At 57.7% G+C, this 19,398-nt stretch overlaps 2 protein-coding genes across 7 annotated transcripts in view; one reads left to right on the top strand and one right to left on the bottom strand.

Annotated features, from left to right (window-relative positions):
- LOC141742387 (transmembrane protein 263-like) overlaps positions 1–5,702 on the top strand; it is a 206,575-nt gene extending 200,873 nt beyond the window's left edge. For all 4 annotated transcript variants that reach the window (XM_074584557.1, XM_074584558.1, XM_074584560.1 and 1 more), the window contains exon 3: positions 774–5,702. In XM_074584557.1, coding sequence (XP_074440658.1) covers positions 774–1,060 — 287 coding nt within the window. In that variant the 3' untranslated portion in view covers positions 1,061–5,702. The remainder of the gene's footprint in view (positions 1–773) is intronic.
- A 2,302-nt stretch (positions 5,703–8,004) lies between these two features.
- Positions 8,005–17,670, bottom strand: CHST1 (carbohydrate sulfotransferase 1). Of its 3 annotated transcripts, none has more exons than XM_074584554.1 (2): positions 17,342–17,670; positions 8,005–10,035 (listed from the first exon to the last, which is right to left on the bottom strand). In XM_074584554.1, exon 2 carries the CDS (start codon positions 9,989–9,991, stop codon positions 8,732–8,734), a length of 1,260 nt encoding a protein of 419 aa, XP_074440655.1. In that variant the 5' UTR covers positions 9,992–10,035; positions 17,342–17,670; the 3' UTR covers positions 8,005–8,731. The 3 variants fall into 3 exon arrangements, with proteins under 3 accessions (XP_074440655.1, XP_074440656.1, XP_074440657.1); XM_074584555.1 differs by lacking the exon at positions 17,342–17,670 and adding an exon at positions 17,043–17,258; XM_074584556.1 differs by lacking the exon at positions 17,342–17,670 and adding an exon at positions 16,004–16,363.
- Positions 17,671–19,398: the final 1,728 nt, after the last annotated feature.

Here is a 19,398-nt window from a genome sequence, read left to right as displayed (position 1 = left end):
GAAGTGGCGAGCTGTGAACGTTACGTCTGCAGTGTTGTGGGCAGGTGCGATGGCAGCTTGGGTGGGTGTATCATGCTGGCCTTGATCCAGTTGGCACAGGTAAACCAGCAGTGACATAGTGTAGCAACTTAAGCACTGTCTTAACACTATTAAAAACGTAGCTGAAGATCTCCAGAGGGCTTGTACAACCTGAGGTGACGTCCGTGTCGCTGTATCTTTACTGCAGTTTGCTACCTGTGCTAGCTCAATTACAGTTCTCGCAGACAGCTCTGTGCTGTGCCTCAGTCCTGCATCTGACATTGGCGCAGACCTGCCTCCAAACAGATGCTTCTGAGGACCTGCAGGCCACGCAGACGTCAGCTGTTGCTGTCTGCAGTTTGTGCCTCCTGTGCTGGCGTTAGTCTTTGTGATTTACTGGCATTAGCCAACACGCAGGGGAGAGGAATTGCGTCTCTTGTTAGTGGGATTTGCTTTGCATCGCAGCACCGAGGGTTGTGAGTTTGGGGCTGTAACTGAGCCGCCTTCTTCCCCTCTTTGTCACATGGGCGATTCTGCTCCCACTCCCTACCCTCCCAAAGTCCTCTTCTGCCATGCTGTAGGCCTGGGATCACCCTGGTTCCTCCTTCAGGCACCAAGAGGTCTGAGGCTGCAAGGCACTGCCAATATAGGAGCATGCGCCATGGTGGACAGCCCTCCTGGGCTGGAAGAGGTGCCCAGGGAGAAGGTCTTTGGTGTGGACGCTTCTGACTTGCCCTTTCTCTCTCTCCCCACAGATGCCAGCAAGGACCATCCGCAGCAGCAGGCAGGAGTGATCTGGAGAGTGACGGGCGGCCTTTTTAGTATCACCCGGGGAGCCGTGGGGGCCACGTTGGGAGGAGTTGCCTGGGTGGGCAGCAAGAGCCTGGAGCTCACCAAAACAGCTGTGACCAGCGTCCCCGCTGCTGGCGTTGGACTGGTAAAGGGCAGCGTCTCAGCAGTGACCGGCGGTGTCGGAGCCGTGGGCAGTGCAGTTGCCAGCAAAGTCCCTTTCACCGCAAAGAAGAAGGACAAGGCTGACTAATCCCCATTGCAGCTCCCTTCCAAAAGATCAACCTGCCCATACTCTCCCCCTACACAGCACCTCTTTGAGTTGGAACCAGCCGCTTCAGGGAGGGTCAAGCACCCGAGCAGACTCTGGCTGCAGCCTGCTCAGCACCGCCTGCCTGGCTCAGAGTTCACAGAGCCTCTGTCAATGCCTTTCACTCCTATCACCTACTGGGAACCATCTCTACTCCGAGGGCTTTAAAGGCGCTGTTGTCTCTGTCTTGCAGTTTCTTTCCTCCCTTCTTGCTCTTGTAAGCACAGAGGGGTGGGAGAGGGTGTTAGGCTCCATCTGCCTGGAAGGGGGGAGTAAGAGGGGAGGGGGAGAAACTATGCCTTGCTTGAAGTGTGGGTTATGTAGTCAAATTCAACTTCAGCTGGGAAGACAGCCTCTGAAACACCCCCTTTCTTGGCTATGGGAGGTGCTTTTGGGGTGTCTGCCTGGTGGAAAACTGTAGAAGAAAGTCCCATTGACACAAAGGAGAGATACTGTGAAGAGTGGGAAGCCTCCCTCCTGCCCTGCACCTCTTACCTTTTCTTTGCAGGGCCCATCCCACAAGCTGCTCCCAATCACTTACTCCCTAGCAGAATTGCACCCTTCGGAGAAGGAACCCACAAGCTCAGCAGAGCAGCTCCAGGGATGATGCCACACAAGAGTATCATATGTCCATCAGCTTCTGTGCAGATTTTCTTGTTTAGAGGCAGGAGAAAGAAAGCTACTGTATGTTCCCACCCAGCTGACAGTGGCATCTGCCAGGCCTCTGTGATACTGCAAGCACAGGTAGCGATGTTCCACAGAGACACAAACTGAGCCCTGGGGTTTGACCCTTGTAGTCCTGGCAGCATCCCCATCTGTAACAGGGGCATTTTGACTCGAGGCCACACTCTCGCTCCACAGACAGACACCATTAGTAACCATGAGCAAGCGTGTTCCTGAATGCCACCCAAGTTCTGCCGCAGGGTGGGAGGGGAGGCTCACCCTGTGACCCTGGGAGCAGTGGCCTGGCTGTGAGCGGGCTGCACCATGTTGGAGAACACTTCCCTGAGGGGCTGAGTGTGCTCCAGCAGCAGCCAGCCTGCATGGGGCACCAGCAACTCCTCCTCCACACGCTGCTCCTGAGGCTCCAGCCCGGCTCCTCTAAATGACTGTGTTGCACTAAATAGCCCACCCACACTCATAGTGCTGCAGAAACCCAGCCACCTGCATTCATCTGGGAGTCACAGCCATCCTCAGCCTGGCCCATGATGCTCAAGGGGCCATGTGGCATCGTGCACACACACGTACGCACGCACACGTGCACCCACACACACACTCACTCACTCCAAATTCCCCTGTAATTCTCGGGATGAGGAAAGCCACAGGCTCCACCATTAACTCTGCCGCTCCTGGCTTTGGCAGGTGATTAGCCTAGGTCGTTAGGTGTTGGATGCATAGACAAGTGAAGCAGTGCTTGTGCTGTATTTTATAAATATGCATCTGTGTTAGCGTGTGTGTATGTATCAGTCCACAGGCATGTCTTCAGCCAGGTAAACAAAACTGTGCCACTGCTGCAGAGGATTTTACATAGTCATCTTCAGTACTTCCAGCATATAGTTTTTGTATAGGGTCCTGGTCAAAAGAAGACCAATGTTTTAGAGGATGTTTTCCCCTCTGTTGCCCAAGAGTGTAGTTTATTGAAACCAAAGGAATGTGAAAAATCCCCTTTCTCCCATCTATGCGGTTTGTTTACTTTCTGCCCTATCTTTTGGATACTGAAGCCAACTTCCTTGATCTTCATTTCCCGTTGGAGGTCGTTGTGCTTCCTGGCTGCTCTCTTGTGCTTAGGATTCAGACATCAGGGAATATTTAAGTACAACACCCCCCCCAACCCCGCCACCATTTTTGCTGAATGTTCTTGGGCTTGTGAAACAGTTTTCATTCTGACCTTCATTAAATCCATGTTTTGGGCCTGACTTAAGTCGCTGTGTCCCTGTGCTAGTCACGCTGGTGACTCTCCATACCCTTCACTGGGTAGTCCCTGCTGTTTGCAGTGGCAAGAAGTTGCTGATCTCCACAGTGTGTTACTCTTGATAGCACAAGAGTGGTTTAACCTACATCTTTGTTTCTGAAGAGGAAACAGCATTTGGTATGTGTGTACATTTCCTCGCTGTGTCTCTTTTGTTCTGGTGAAGGCCAAGTTGACCCAGACCTGTTAGTTTTGTCTCTGAAGGCACTGGTTTCACAGAAAGATCAGGCCTTGATGTGTGCTTGCACTTTGCTGGGATGTTCATGGCAGTTGGCAAGGCCAGAAGAAGTCTTGTCTGTTCTTCCTTTGTCTCAGACGCCCCGCAGAGCAGGAGGGCAGTTCGCGCTGCGTGGATCTCTGCTCACCGCTCTCCCTGAGCGCATCTCATTCCTTATTCCAGATCACAGGCTGCTCTTGAAGCCAGCTCTAACCCCAGAGCTAAAAGCTGCTTCTGCATAACCAGCTGTGCTGTCACCATCCCTCTTAGAAAGATACTGTTTCTTACCAACTGGTCCAGAAGACGCTGCTCTTCCTAACTGCCTCTCCCAGGCCTTGGGCAGAAGATAGTTTCTAAGGGGCTTTACTTCACCAGCCACCCCTGGGCAGGTGATGGGAAGCTCATCATGCTTTTGGCTAACAAGTATCCCACACAGGCCCTTGCTGGAGGAGGCAGTACGTCCTTCCCAAGCCATTGTCTGCAGGCACCGTGTGTGCAGAACAGGCATGGAAAATGGGATAAAGGTGCGTTAAGGAAGGCCATAGGGATCCTGAGGGTTTCCCATGTTTTTATTTCTGCTCTTCTGTGCATCCTTGCAGTAAATGGAGTAAATCTCTCCATTTGTCTTGAACTGCCATTTCCTTGTGGGATGGCCTGGAGAAGGGGAGAAGAGGTATGAGGGGAACTCACAGCCTAAATTGCTGTTCTTAGAGCCCAGCTAATGGGGAACTCGTGGACCATAAATAGCAAAAGAGGGCAAACTAGAAGGTACGGGTAGAAGATTAAATCTACTTCAAAACCAGGGCCTCTCACCATTTAACGGGCATTCAGGAATACATAACTATGCAGGACTCAAAAGGCCTCTGGAAAGTGTGTCTGTGTTAGCGTGCTAGGCCTGCTTGGTTCACCCAGGTGACCCGGGCCCAGCCTGCTTTTCTGGGCACTCTTGGTGTCAGAGCAGAAGGAAAACAAGGTCGTCTTCCCAGTTTAAGAGTAAAGATGCCTTCTGACAGCTTTGGCTGCAGAACGGTAGGATCTGAATTGGATGGGAAAGCTCCTGATGGTTGCCCTATCTTTCCTCTTCCCCCACTACAGAGCCTTCAGCTGGCTCAAACTCCACCTGGGCCGCTGACGCGGCCCTTCTCCCATCACCCCTTTGTGGTAAGAGGGGCAAAAACTACATTGTACATAAATCTCATTGGTACTGGGCAGGGGGGACTTAGTATGAAAGTTGGGGGGCACCACCGAGGGAAGGATGAAGGGAGCTAGTACAAGGAAGATCACCCGGTTTCAGGTGACAGTAAGAAGGTGAGGAGGGACTGGTGACAAGAGGAGGCGAGGGGAGAGTAAGAGTGGGGGAACAAGATAAAGGGGAGCATGAGGGAAGTGTTTCTTAGGGCAGGCTCTGAATCAGAGGATGAATGTGATAGAGCGTTCATCCTAGGGAATAGCGTGGAAAGGGAAGTGGACAAATGTAGGGTTTGGTGTGTGGTTATGGTCCGCACCTGGTCGGTGCCCTGTTTCCATAGTAGTGATGATTGCTAGGTGTTTCCATTTAGCTAGATCAGTGTGCCCAATGGATGGTCCAAATGCCAGATCAGCGCCCTCCTTACCCCCTGCCTTCCCAGATTTCCCCCAGGCTCCCTGTGGTGGAGGTGGGATGTGGCCCTACACGCAGCCCTGTGCCCCACCACAGTGGGGGGTTCCCCATAGCCAAGGAATGTGCCCCAGCTGAGAAGAGAGCCCACAGGCATATCCTCCCTTTTCCCTTGGCTCATCTCATTATCCTTTGCTTTCTTTTTTTATCTCTCCCTTAGCTTTTTTGTCGTGCCCCTGGATAGAGCTTTCCAAAGCTCTCACCGAGACTTTCATTAGGCATCCATGCTCATACTGGCTGGGAGGGCAGAGAGGGTGACTCTGCCCCCACAGCTCCCCTGGCTGGGAGAGAAGTGCATGTCTTCCACCCCGCTCTGTCCCCCTATGTTTTCATGTGTGGAAAATCTTAACCCACTTCTTTTCCTCTGGGTTCTCTCGTTGGCTCTTGTCCCTGGGGATGGGTCATTTCTGTGTCTCCATTGCAAAGTCATCCTTGTAAAAACAACAGCACGAGTGGGAACATGGAGATGGCTAGAGAGAGCCACAGGGCTGCTGGGACAGATGCCAGGGCCCAGCTCTGCTTCTCTAGGAGCCGAGGAGCCCTTTGGCAACCCAAAACCGTCACTGCGGCCACGCAGTCCCGTGCACGGTGCTGGGCTCCGGAGAACACTTTTGTTCTTTATCATTTCATTGTCTGTAATTGGTTTCCTACTGAATTTGTTTGCTTGGTTTGTTTTGCAGTGTGTTTCTGGGAATATTCTGCATCTCTGTATTTTAATTACAGTAAAATTTGAGGATAAAAATCTTGGTTACGCTGGCTCTTGTTTCCAGTGGGGGGAAATGAGGAGAGGAAGCACAGCTGAAGGAAGATGTTAGAGATTCCTTGGGAAATCAGATCTCTCCCCCAAGGGCCCTACATGAGGCACCAAGCAGGGCGGAACCTCCGTCCCTGCTTAAACTAGGACATCGCTTTCAACCATAATTCAGAAGCCATTTTGCTGCAGGCGCATTTCCTGATTGGAATGTTTAGAACAGTTTGGATAAGATTTCTAAACTCAGTTTCTCATGTTGGTTTAAAGACCCGTGCATGAGAGGACTTTCGGGCCGGGGACAGCTGGCCTAGCCCTGAAAGTGGGATCTCATCAGATGAAGATGGGAAATCTTGCCTCTGCAGCCACTGTTCTTCATGCAGGTTTGCATAGCCGCTTTTCCCAGCTGAGAAAGTGAGGAAAAGCTTCATTCCCCCCATGGGAGAAGGCGGTTTGACATCCCTCCCCAGAGCTGCCAGGGAGCCCCGTGGGGGCAGCCAGACCCTCTGCCTTTGCTCGCTGGCTGGCAGGCAGTGGGGAGGCACAGCTGGCCACCCTGGCCACTTCACCTGCTCACCCAGGGCGGAGCCACCTGGTGCTCCCAGGGACACACAGCCCTCATCCAGGGAGGATCACAGCCTAGTGGCTGGGCTGTGCTGGATCGGGCCCCAGTCAGGGTGTCCCTTTTACTGGTGGAGGCCAGGAGCCAACGGCTCAGCATTTGTTAAGTGCTGACAAAAGGATTAATTTAGTAACTAATAACGGGCCAATCAAGCCATTTATTTGGTTGACGTTCTGCTGCCAGCTGCTCAGTAAGAGCAGTGAGCAGCGCGCTGATGAGGCTGGCTGCGGCCACCTCTGCCGCCTGCCCCGCTCCTCTGTCCTCACCCGCAGCCACGGCCGGGGCAGGCTGGCACGGGAGGCACTGAGCCGGTGGCAGGAGCAGGTTTGGCAGTGGAAGGGGACAGGGCGAAGACGCTCATTGCTCTCGCCCCTGAGTGAAGGTTGCTGGGGTGGGGGGTTCTCCTAGGAGCTGCCCCCGTGGCTGCTGTGGGGAGGCAGATGGAGGAAGAGCCCATCCCACAACACATGCACGCTGTTGCCCCATTCCTCCTCACTGGAGCCTCGCCGCTGCCACATTCCTCCTCAGGGCTGGAGCCGGCCATGTCACCTTGCAGCCAGCACAGCTGAATTAGAGGTGCTCCAGCCGCGAGCCCTGAAGAGAGGCCATCAGATACATCACCCCCTGCTCACCTGTTCTGCAGCCCAGCTGGAGCAGGTTTGCTGTGTTAAGCCAGGTTGTGGGTGCTAGAAAATGGCATATCGTTAGAGCTTTCCCCAGCCTTACCTGAGCAGTGGGGTACGGGCAGCTCCCTGAGTGTGACCGCAGCACCCAGTCTCACCCTCTCCCAATTAAGAGCTTGGGCTGGGAGCTGGTGGGCAGCAGACCTTGGAAGATGCTTTCAGAGAGGAGACCTGCCCAGTTAGGTGGGCTGTGGGTGGTTCAAACACGCCTGTGCCAGGAGCGGGTCCAGCACTGGGAGTGTGTAGCTGTGGGTGGATGTGACCAGCTGTGGTCGCATCTCTCTGTGGGTCCCTGGCTCCAGGAGCAACAGAGACGGGAAACTGCTGGGGCATTGCTGTCCTCTGTCCCCTGGGGACTGGCCCTGGTGGCTTCCCATCTGCGGCTGCCCGTGGCCTGTGGGACATACCTTGAGGGCTGGGCTGTTTGGAGGACTCTGTCCCAGCAGATCGGAGGAGCTGGTCGGCTGTTCCAAATAGACCGGGCAGCATCTTGTGTCGGGCTCTCGGCGCTCTGCTGCGGTGCCGCGTTGCTCCCGCCCTGCATGCCCGGCTTCCCCATCCTGCTGCCCTGCTCAGCCCGCAGACCCTCCATGGCCGGGGCTCACCCGGAGCCTTAAACATGAGGGCCAACTTTGTGCATTGCCAGAAGCATCTTCTTGTGTGCTCGTTTTCATTCTGGCAGTTTTATGACCTGAAATCAAACGTTTTTCTTGGGTTCTCCAGGGTAGGACATGCCGCCGCTGGCATCACCAGTGTCAGACATGGCGGGGGGGCAACGAGGGGCAGCCTGATGGGGCTGGGGTCACCATGCTGGTGCCGTGAGCGCTCTGCGGCCAGGCACTTCAAGCTCTTGGGGCTGTAAAGTAGCCACTGTTTCTCACTTTCGGTGAGAGCCGGGGTGCAGCTCCCCCCAGCCTTGCCCTGCACAGAGCTGCTGCTCTTTGCCTGTTTGTGCACCCACCCCAGGTCCAGCCACTGAGGTCCTTCAGTTGAAGTTCACCCCCAGGTCAGTTTTATTGCACTTTTATTTACAGAAAACACAGAAATAAAGCATTAAACGTGTTGGGCTTTTACCAAACCACCCAATCACTTCCCGCTTCCCCCCCCCCGCCCTTTTTTTTTTTCTTTTGTGGGTTTTTGGCACAAAGAAATATCACAGGTGTCACCAAACAACCATGTAGGAGCAGACGACCAACTGCCCAGCCCAATAACGGGACATAAAGCAAACAGACACGTCGCACTGAAATCAAAACCGAGAAGGTTGTTCCACGTTCAGCTTCCAGTCTCACCTGCTCATCGGGGGCAAGGGGCGTTACTCTGGAGGGGACAACACCATTCATAAATTATATTTATATTTACCTCTTACATTGTAAAAGTAAACAGTGCAAAAGTACAGTACCCCAGGTACCCTTCGGTTTGGAAAGCTTGAAGGTTTGCTTTATACATTTTGTGTGTTTTTGTAAACATTGTTACCCATCCACAGTTCTAGCTCTTGCTTGGAGAGACCCGACTGCTCTTGCGTCCGAAACATGCCGGGGGGCAGCAACCGCTTCCCCTGGACTCTGTTGAGATTCCCGCTCAAGGTTTAGTGCAAATTTTGGAGAGAAGAAGACGAGAGAGAGAGAAAGAGAGGGGGGAAAACAAAACGAAAGAAAATAAAATAAGGCAACAGTTAGAAACAATCCGTATCAAAACCCAGGCCCCCCCCCGGGGCTGCCTTAGGAGAAGGGCAGGAAGTCTCTCTCCTCCACCAGGCTGATGGAGAGGTTCTTCAGCTCCTCCTCGGAGCTGGCCGTTTTGTAGCCGAGCTGGGCCAGCACCTGCCGGCAGGCGTGCTGGGTGAACGCCACGATCTCGTAGGACAGCCGGAACCGCCACTTCTCTGCCGTCGCTGCCGAGTTGCGCACCGTCCCGTACTTGTGTTTGGAGGAGGACCTGTCTCCCCGGGTGTTGTTCTGTATCCAGCGCTCCACGTTGCTGTCCATGGGGATGCCCAGGAAATCGTAGATCTCCTCGGTTTTTTTCATGGGGTTCCTGGCCAGGTCTTCATACCGCACCAGCATGTACTTGCCCTTGAGCCACGGCGGCCGGTTGAGGCCAGTGGATACGGAGTTCCAGAAGTCCTCACACACCGTGGTGAGCTGGGTCACGTCCAGGTTATACGGCTTCCTGCCAGTGCCATCCCAGATCCTCCACAGCCGGTAGGTGTCCCGGAAAGTCTCGCTCCGGGACGCCAGGATTCCACGGGGGTCCCTCACCAGCTGGATGACCTTCAAGTTCAGACGCGGGTCCTCTACCAGGGCCCGGAGGTCGCTGACCTCAGGCACTCGCACTGTTTTGATGGCCACGTGCCCGTGCTCTCTGCAGGACTCGGTGGCCAGCGTCAGGTTCAAGGTGCCGCACTTCTTCACGCAGTCGCCCTCCTCCAGGTGGAGATCGACGGTTCCCAGGGACTCGCAGACGGGTGGCGAGCAGAGGGCTTTGCTGGCTCCCCGGCGGAAGAGGCGGTCGGTGGTGTGGTTGACAGGCTGGGGTTTGATGTAGTTCTCCAAGAAGTAGAGGTCGCAGTCATAAAGGCTCCTCAGCAGGTCTCGGCTGGCCCCCAGCATGACCCGCCTGTCCGTTGTACTCTTGCTCTGGGTCAGCTTTGGGATCAGGGTGTACTGGACATGGTAGAGGGGCTCGAATAAATAGAAGACATCGAAGTGCTGATTAAACAGCTGCCCGACAAATGAGGAGCCACTGCGGGTGGTGGCGAGGATGAGAACGTGCGTCTTCCTGGAGAGGTTATATGAGAATGTGGGGCTCTCGTCGCACAGCCTGTCAGCCGCATCGGTGTCCTGGCTCAGGCTGCAGTTCACAGGGTTGGGGATGGGGCAGCTGTGGAAGGACTTGGCGGTGAAGGTCCGGATTGCTGTGTACTGGATTGCAATGGATGCCAAGGCTAGTAGGAGGACAGCCTTCCAGGAACATTGCATGGCTGGTCACCTTCATGGGGCTTCTTCACAGGTCGTCTCGATGTCTGCAACCCAACAGAGAAATCAAGGGTTGAGCAATGATGGCCAAAGAGGACCCAAGTATCCTACTGCTGGGGGTACCAGCAAACGCCCTCCCACGGTGCATGTACATCAGCTACAACCACGTGGACCCCAGTCACGCACTGCAGAGCCCCATTTCAGAAGAGAGGAGGACCAGGCAGAGGCTGGCAAGCCTTGAGAGATGCTTCCAGCCAGGACTTCAGCCCCAGGGACTGCTTCCTTCCAGGCTGGGGATGTATGCAAATCCTGTGCCTCACAGCTCACCCCATGTCCTTCCAGGCAAGGGGTGTGTTAGAGCCCGGTGGCCGCACCATCTATGTGCCTCCATCCAGATGCTGCAAACTGTCCTCCCCAGCTGCCTTGTGAGTCACTTGTCACCCCATCAGCCAGTGCCTTTGACACCCAGTGCAGGGAAAGGGCAGGGGATGGTGCCAAGCACCGCCTGGAGAGGCTCGTCTCCATCCTTCCTGGCCAGCTGGCAGGACAAGGCATGGCCCATCCAGGCCAACAACATCCCGCTCGGGAGAGCAGCGATGGCTCTCCTGGAGCTGCAAACCTCTTTGCTTAGAGGTCCACCAGCCAGGCCAGCTCAGTCCGTCGGCCTCTGGGGACGAGCAGCTGCCAGAGATGTCCTAGCTGCCAGCCTGATGTGGCCCCAGCACTGAGGTCGTGGTGCTGGCCAGACCCTGCTCAGCTCTGGGATTCAGGCCCCTCTGCTTTTCTGCATGCAAGAGGGGAAAAGCAATACTACAAAGGAGGAAGCATGAGAAACTGCATCCCCTCCCTCCTCTGTTGGCAACAGTGCAGTGGCAGGAGCCCTGGGCACCAGAGATGGGTGCAGGGAAGAGCAGGGCTGTAGCTGCACAAGCCAGGTTCAGCCTAGTGATGCTTAACCCCTGTCATGCTGCTGCCCGCACATGGGCAAGGGCAGGGGCAGCTGAGCAGGATGCTTGGATGGGGTGCTCAGGGATAGCTAGGTGAGGAGCACCCCTGCCACCCCTGGGGACCTGCAGCATTGCTGGGAGGGGATGTAACTGGGGTAGCGCTTCAATATCTCCCTCCCTGTTCACTAACCAAATAATTTTCACAGACTCTGCCCTGCCGCTCTCCAAAACACAAGGCTTCTCATCCACGTGCTATTGCTCCCCAGCGCCAGCGGGACAGGGGGGTGGGAGGTAGAAGACTCATCCCAGAAACCCCAAACAAGCTAAAACCCCTGTGCAAAGGAGACACCACAGTATTAGCAACAGCTTTGAAGCTCCCCTGCACCTTGCCTGGCTTCCTTCCACGTTCCCCCTCAGTGCGGTATGTTTACCCGTGAGTGTGCCTCTGCAGCTCCCTGTCCTTGCCCACCCTCCTTGGGCAAGACCATGAGGACAGACCCAAATATCTCTGCTCCCCACCCAGTAGATCCAACCCTTCCTTCTCACAGCATCATCGCCACTGTTCCTTCCTTTTCTCCACTCCTCTCGCGCTCCCTGCCTCTCCCTGGGGAGAGCACTGAGCCAGCCCCAAGCTGGTGGTGAGCTCCTGGTCTCCTGCTCATCCCCGGCACACTGGCCACTGCAGGTGGGACTGTCAGAGCTGCTGCTGTCGCTGCTTGGCCGAGGTCTCTGAGGGAGACCAATGTGCCAGCGATGGATTCAGCACGAATCCTGTTCAGGCCTGTTCAAGCCCCGAGCGCGCTGAAATCCCTGATGGGCTTGGGACGCTGCAATGCTCCTGGTGTGCATTCCCCGCAGAGCCTGTGGCAGCTGGCATGGCGTGTTGTTCCCATCTCCTCAAGGTGTCCCACTCCCCAGAGAGACCCTGGCACCGAGCAAGTGACACCAGGAGGACTGTTCAGACCTGCAGGTAAGTAAAAAAGCCTCCTTCCTTCCTTTTTTTAAAAAATTATTTTATTGTTTACCAGTTGACCCAGCAGCCCGCCCCAGGCACAGGCAGGAGGCTACAGGAGCTACCAGCTCCAGAGACCTGTTGCCAGGAGCAGGACGCCAGCATGGGGACTCCAGCATAGCTGCTGCAGGCCACCCCCTCCAGCCACCGCCATGTCTGTGCACTCAGAGCCATGCTTTAGACCCAAAATGACACTTTAAATAAAGGTGGCTTTCTCCTGGGCTGCTGCCTGCTGGGGATGTGGCATGCAGCTGGGGACAGAAGTCGCAGACGCTTGGCTATTGCTGCTCCTGATCTGGGGCTACCTACCCTGCAGAGGGGAGACCCGGTCCCAGTGTCCACATGGGATATTCTAACCCTTGGATAGAGTGTTTTTCCAGGTCTGCTAAGTCAGGGCAGGACAGGAGGGTCCCAACTGGCACCTCCTGGCCCAGGTGGCTCTGGTATACTGTCTAGGTGGAAGCTGCAGTGGGAACGCTTTCCTGCTCCCTAGTGATGGCCAGCCACACTGCATCCTTCACACACAACCTCGACTTCTACTCCTTGCTGTGCTGCTGATGGATGCTGGAGCAGATGTGACTCAGATTGTCCCAAGATGTGGCAGAAACCTGCTGCCGGCTCCCCTGCAGAAGGTGACCGGAGACAGGGCGCCTCCTTGGTCCCAGTTCCTGACGGATCGCTGGCTGCAAGTGTTTCAGGTTCTCCACCCACCCAGAACTGCTCCCCTTCGCCGTGCACCAAGCTGCGGAAGGGAAGCAGCAGGGTGTTGCTTCATCTCCTTAGCAGAGCAAATGCAAAACCACAGCCCAGCTCCAGCCTCGGCTGCCCCTCGTCACTCTTTGCGTGTGCCCAGTCTGTCTGCTGAGCTGCGGCCAGGGAGGGGCAGGTTTTGGAAGAAGGCTTCCCTCCCTGATGTCTCATCTGTGGCCTTTAAAGGCAGACAGAGCCTTCTCTCAGCCCCCGGCCGGCTCTCCCGCCTCCTCCCATCACTGCCTGTCCCCCAGGGGACACGGTTTCTGCTCAGCCGAGTCCCGGGCTCGAGAGGCAGCGGCGACTGGCAGCCAGGGCACCCAGGAGCTGCCGGCATGGCTGAGGATCGCTTCCACTCACGCTGCCCCTTGCTCATCTATCCGACACAGCCAGGCTGGTAGGAAACACCTGCCGAGGAGGAGCGGCAGCGTGGCTCCGCACGGCTCCGAGCGGGCTGGCCCAGCAGCGGCTGCAGCAGAGACGCTGCAGGAGGATGTCTCCCACGCACACAGGCAGCAGGATAGCCGCTTGCTCTCCCATCCCTGCCCGGGGGGCACCTTCCTCTAAAATTGGCCTGTTCCTCTTCAGGCACCCATACTGGGGCCAGCAGCCCAGACCAGCAGCTGGAGCAAGGGCCGTGCCCACGCGGGGCTGTATGTGAGAGTCCTGTGTGAGGCATGTAACTGTTTTGGCTACTTAGCCCTAGACCGCAGGATGCTGTGACCATGGGAGTCATCTGAAATACTGGCCTCACAGATGTTTCCGTGCTATAAAGTGTTCTCAGCCGAAATCTCCCTCTGCTCTGTCTCCAGCTCAGCTCCACCAAAGACGGATGAGCAAATGCAGCCCAAGGGCGGGAGCTGAGTCCAGTAGATCCCTCCAGGCAGCTGGGGCTATGAGATGGAGAGCTGGGATGGGGGTAAATCACTGGTACCTTCTAGCCCCTGGCACTGCTGTCACTGCAAGGGGCCTGCGAGGAGGCACGTGGGGCTCTTTCTTGTGCTGTGCTGGGATCAACACTGCCCCTTCCCCAACCCTAACCCCCCTCTGGTCACAGCATGCCCAACTGTGCTCCACTGCCTTGCCTGCATCTCCGTCCAGCTGCCTGCAGTCGCATCAGGACCAGGCTGTCCAGGAGGGATGCAGAGCACCTGGCTCCAAGCGCTGCAGGAGGCCAAGTAGTGCCTGGCAGGGTGACAGGAGCATTGTCTGTGGGAAGAGGAAGGTGCCGAGCCCTTCCTCTCCCCTGCCCCGCTTCCCGCAGCCTGGAGCCCAGAAGGGAGAGGATGGACGCAGGCAGCACATCCTCCCCTACCCTGCGCACCAACGAAACGGCAGCGGGTGCATAGCCGCCTGCCTTCCTCCTCCTCCTCCTCCTCCCCTGACTCCCAGCACCGCTCCAGGAGGACGAGCAGGCGAGAAGCCAGCGAGACAGCTCAGGAGCACCGGGGAGATGGGAGGCGATGAATTAAGCTGAACGGCATCCGTGAGTCACCGGCACAGGGTGCAGCAAGCGTGGCCGGCCAGCCGCAGCACCAGAGTCCCGGGAGGAGATGCTGAGAGGTGGACTCCTACTTCGGGGATCATCTTCCCAGGTTTGATGGGAATGACCTGCTTTTAGAGCCGTGCAGCGGGACTGCAGCATCAGCGGCTGCGCTGGCAGCTGAGCTCAGGCACCAGGCAGGCTGGACTCGGCGGGGCTGCTGCAGGGATCGGTGCCACTCGCGCCTCTTCTTCCCTCCAAAAGCTGCCAGGCGCTACACAGGGCAGCGCCCCGGCCTTGCCAAAGCTTGTTCTCATGGGGGGGGCTCCCACAGCATCCCAAGGAGCGCAGCTGCCTGGCCTTCTGCCCCAAGCCTTCCTTGCAGGTTCCCTTGATGCTCCCTGGAGGTGGCCGCGTTTGGGCAACTTGGAGGCACTGGCAGCTTTAGGGAGGAGACCTTGCAGTAACTGATACTGTCACTGCTGTGCTTCCAAGGTGCTCTCACAGGGCACTCAAAAAAAAAAAAAACCTGCTCTTTTCGGCTGCCTGCCAGCCTGTCCCCCTCTCTCGACAGCTCCCCAGAAGCTGTGCCCTCGGCCTGGCTGGACTCATCCTGGGCTCCCGCACCACTGCCAGGGAAACCCCTCTGTGCTTCCCTGTGGCAGGGAGGAAGGGAAAAGGGAGCAGGGAGGAAGGTGTGAGGGTCTGTGCAACGCAGGTGCCTGCACCAGCCCTGGCACAAGCCCCGGCGCCAGGGTGATGCTCCAGAGGAACGCTTGTGCCCCACAAGCCCTCCCAGGAGCCTGCCCGGTGCCAGTCCAGCTACTGGCACCCTCTACCCCCAAAACCGATTCCCGCCAGCCAGGCTGTTTCCATGGAAACGGCAGAGTGACTCAGGACTTTGGGACCAGCTGGAAAACACAACTGTGAGCAGCGAAGAACGCCCGGGAGGTGCCGGGGTCTCGGTGCCAGGAGGAAAGATGGGTGGGTGAGCGCCGGGACCGGGCAGGGCTGCCTGCCGGACCGAGGGCTCGGGCACGCCGGTGCCAGCACAGAGGGGCACACCGTCATACCCCCCAACAAGGCCAAGCCCACGCCAGAAGTTGTGAGCCAAAAAAGCTCTCTCCTGACACAAGTGTGACTGCAGCAGTTGGAAGGCATCGCTGCAGCGCGCTCGCCGGGGCACACGTCCCAAAACGTGCCTCATCACAGGCAACTCTTCATCCCTCCCCACCCAGAAGGAAGACCCACGCGGGCACAGTCACCCACAGAGTTCGCAGCACCAACTTCAGCAGCTGCTCAGCCTCTCACCCCTGTCCCCTGCCCGGCAAGAACACCCCTGGGTGCCCTGCTCAGGGCAGAGCAGCTTGTTGGAGGGCTGGTCGGGGTGGGGGGAGCGGCAGCCAGCACCCCAGGGTGCCTCCCTGCCCAGCCAGCCTGGCTCCTGCCGCCCCATTCCCCCCGAACTCGCCGCACAGGCATGGAAATTAAGTCGCAGGGTTGCAAAACGACTCTCGGCCAGGGACCCACTGGCACAGGCTCTGCTGCTTCCCGGTGTCCTCCCACTGAGCAAAGAGTTCACCTCGTAAAACAACATGTTGTGGCCACTGAGGCGGGGAAGACGGGCTCCCGACGGGGTTTAACCACAAGCACCCCACTCGGTCGCAGCGGCTTTGTCATGCCGGTGGCTCTGCGAAGCCGGGCAGACACTGAGCACGCCCGTGGCCCACCCAGGCTGCACCCCACCGCTCCCCAGGGGAAAGCGGAACCGCTGAGAAAAGTGGCACCGAGCCGCTCCCCTTTCCCCTCACCACAGGCACTACCTGATTTTGGGTACCACAACATGAGCAGGGCTGGTCTCCGTCCCCAAACCTCCCCTCCAGCAAGGCCCACCAACATGAGATCCTGACAGGGTGGGAGTGAGCCTTCAGCCTCGCCTCCTCTTCAGCCGTACAGCTCTAGAGCTTCCCTACGGTCATGGCTTCAAATGCCAGCCACCTTCCTCCGGTGTGCACCGCACCGCATGCCGAGCGGAGGAGCTTCGTGCCCGATAAGACCCAGACTCGCTCTGCTCTCGCGTGCATCACCTCCCGGGGCACTTTTCTAATGATAAGGCACAGTACCCCAGCGCTCAAAGACACTGGTGGCACGCGTCCCGCTCCCCTGTCTCTGCCCATCCCCTCTCCGTTTCAGAGGGACCGAGAGATCCTTTGCCGCCAGAAGATCGCCGCCCACTTTGACCAGCACTTAAACCATCACAGAGCTTTCAATGGAGGTTTCGGTTTTTCCCTAATGGCACTCAGCATACACATTTTCAGTTAATTAATCGCTATCAAGTAATGCCAACCCCAGCCAGTCCCAGAGCTTTCTTATCACAACATCCACCTGTGCCTGTTCATCCCCTATCTGCTGAACTGCATCTCTCTCTTCCCGAGGATGCAATCGCCCAGGTACACCCGATACAATTTTTTTGTGCTCTCCGCCTTCCCTTGAGCCATCCACCAGCCTGTTTGTGCATGCTCGCTCCCTCCCGGAGTGCTGCCCTGGCAGGAGCTGGAAGGCTCTTTTGGGATGAAGGCGCTCATTCACCACCTTGAAACACTCTTTTTGCAACCTGCCCAGCCTGCGGCCGCGTCAGGAACCCGACCCTCGACCCACGCAGCGTTCCTGGAGGACCGCTCCATGCCACGGCGAGCTTCAACCCCGCTCTGCGAGGTTTCCTGCGTCCTCGCTGATAAACGGCAGGTTTATCAGACCACTTTAAGGTCTGACAGCAAACGCCGAGGCATTCGCTCCGCCGGCTGGCGCGGCTCGCACGACCGGGCAGGGCATCGGGGCTCCCCTGTGCCACCGGGGACTTACTCGCTCGTTCCAGGCGGCAGCTCCTCGTCTAACAACAGCCCAAGTTTCGCCGCAGCTCTTTCCCCCCGCCCCCGCGGGTCTCGGAGACCAGCGCTGCCGCCCCCCTCCCCGCCACGGCAGCCCGGGACGGGGTCCCGCCACCGCCGGACCAGCGGGGAAAAGTCCCTCCCGCCGCTGCGGGCGATGTCTCGCTGCCCCTCAAAGTTGGTGGCGCGGAAAAGGGCTACGGGGGAGCCCCGGCCCGCCGCCCCCGGGGCACCCGTCCGCGCCGCCGCCCGCCCCCCCGCAGCGCCCCTTACCTGCCGGAGCGCCGCGGCGGGCTCCCCCCCCGCATCCCCGGCCGCGGCTCCTGGGGCGGGGGACGCCGAGCCCGGCCCGGGGGGGGGGCGGGTGGCGGCGGAGCTCAGCGGGCCGCGCCGCGGGGGCTCATCCCTGCCGGCGGCCGCGCGCTGCCCGCCCTGCCCGCGCGGGGGCCGCCTCTCCACGCCCCGCCGCTCCGCTCCGCGCCGCCGGCGAGAGGAGGGCGGGCAGGGGAGGGGAGGGGGCTCCGCCGGGCCGCCCCGCACAGGCAGAGGCGGCGCAGCGCAGCGGCACCGGCACCGGCAGCGCCTCCGCGCCGCCCCGCTCTGCCCCCGCCCCGCGCTGCCCGCACCGCCCCGGCCCGGCCGCGGGGCTCCCCCGCTTCGCCGGGCACGAAACGCTCCCTTTCCTTGGGGTTTTTTTTTTTGGGTTTTTGTTTGTTGGGTTTTTTTCCCTCCTCAAGGCGGCCCGGCCGGAGCGGGCAGAGCCCCTCCTGTCGCGGGGGAGGCTCCCGTGGGGCTCCCCCCGTGAGACGTGTGTTCCCCCCGCCCCCCGCAAGGCGGGGTGTTGGCAGGGGATCCTTGGGGACCAGGGCTGGATGCGGGGCGGCCGGTGTCCTCCTCCCTCCCCACGCCCCGGTGCTGGGGTGCCGCCACCCCCCACCCCCCCCTTCCCCCGGTGCCCCGCCGGCTTTGGCGGCGATGGCGGTGTGCATTTATTCGCTCGTTTTCCGATGGCCTTTGCTCATCCGAAAAAAAAAATACTGTCATGGGGACCAGTTAGTTCTCCAGAGCCAGGAATCCTCCCGGCGCTGCCGCGGCCAGGGCTCGGTGCCACGGGCAGGGACCAAAACCATCCTGGGCGGTGCGGGAATGCTGGCAGATGAGGCGGGAAGGGGGAAGGTGGGATGGGGCAGAGGAAATGAAACACCGGAGAGTGTCAGGGCTGCTGATGGCCTCGTCGCTCCCGGGTTCTGCTTCTGTTCGACCCCTCGAAGCGGGTCGGGCTTTTACTTTTGGCAACTTTGAATGTTTCCCTTTTGCCAGGCGCTCACCAACTTGCATTTTTAGCGCTTTTAACTGCACCTCTGCTGAAAGGGCAGCTGCCAGTGAGACCCAGCTTGTGATTCTGGAGACGCTACAACAGATACTCATTTTTTATACCCCCATTTTACTTTGCGCATGTTTGGTGCTGCCTGAACTTTTATAAGGAATCACAGCAGTTTTCTTCTTACCTTCATATGACCAGCACCCAGCTCCTGACAACCCCCTGAGCTCTGCAAGGAGCTGCTTTCCCAGCTCAGGGATTTCCAAATTTTACTTCCGACTCTAGGATTCACAAAATGTAACTGCATGGTCATGGTACCAGTGTGTCAATCAACAGCTTGGAACAACTTTGCTCCACAGAGAGTGGGCTACAAGAAGCAGCAGCGCCCAGGTCCCTGCGCTGGAATTGTGTCAAGAAAGGAAAAGAAATCCCTGGGAATGCTGGTCTTGCCTCCACTCTCAGAGGCCTGCCAGGCTGCCACAGTGAGTTCAGGGATATGAGGTTGCCTCTAAATCTTCGGAAGCACAATACCGGAATCGTCACTTTTGGTGGTTAGCATTTTGGACTTGCATTTGCTGTTTTAGGAGTACCCAGATCTTGTGTGTCCAAAAATACCAGTATTTCTCAAGTCTTTTACAATATCCTGACAGCCCTAGCCCCCTTAATCTAATTTTAGAAAACTTCGTAGGGATTTTATATTTATAAACAGTTGGTGCTTAAATATTATTTCCCTCACCATAGCAACAGCTCCCCATCGTAGCATTCATTACACGGTGCTATTGCATTGGTGTATCCCTGTTTTGAGGGAGAAAGCCCTGAAGCCACTCTCTCTAGTGCTCATTTTCGATGCCTTGTGAAGGACAAGGACCAAAGCCCCTGCCTGTCCTGACTCCCTTCTTGGAGCTGGGCAAGAGGAGCTGGGAGCGGGCGCCCAGCTGGCCTGCAGCCATGGCTGTGCTCCCCTTCTACTGGGGGCCAAGGCAGTGGAAATGCAAGAATGACAGGATTT

This window comes from Larus michahellis, chromosome 4, assembly GCF_964199755.1.
Source record: "Larus michahellis chromosome 4, bLarMic1.1, whole genome shotgun sequence".
NCBI lineage: Eukaryota > Metazoa > Chordata > Aves > Charadriiformes > Laridae > Larus > Larus michahellis.
The sequence above is the reverse complement of the archived record's forward strand: the minus strand, read 5'-3'. Positions and strand labels throughout refer to the sequence as shown.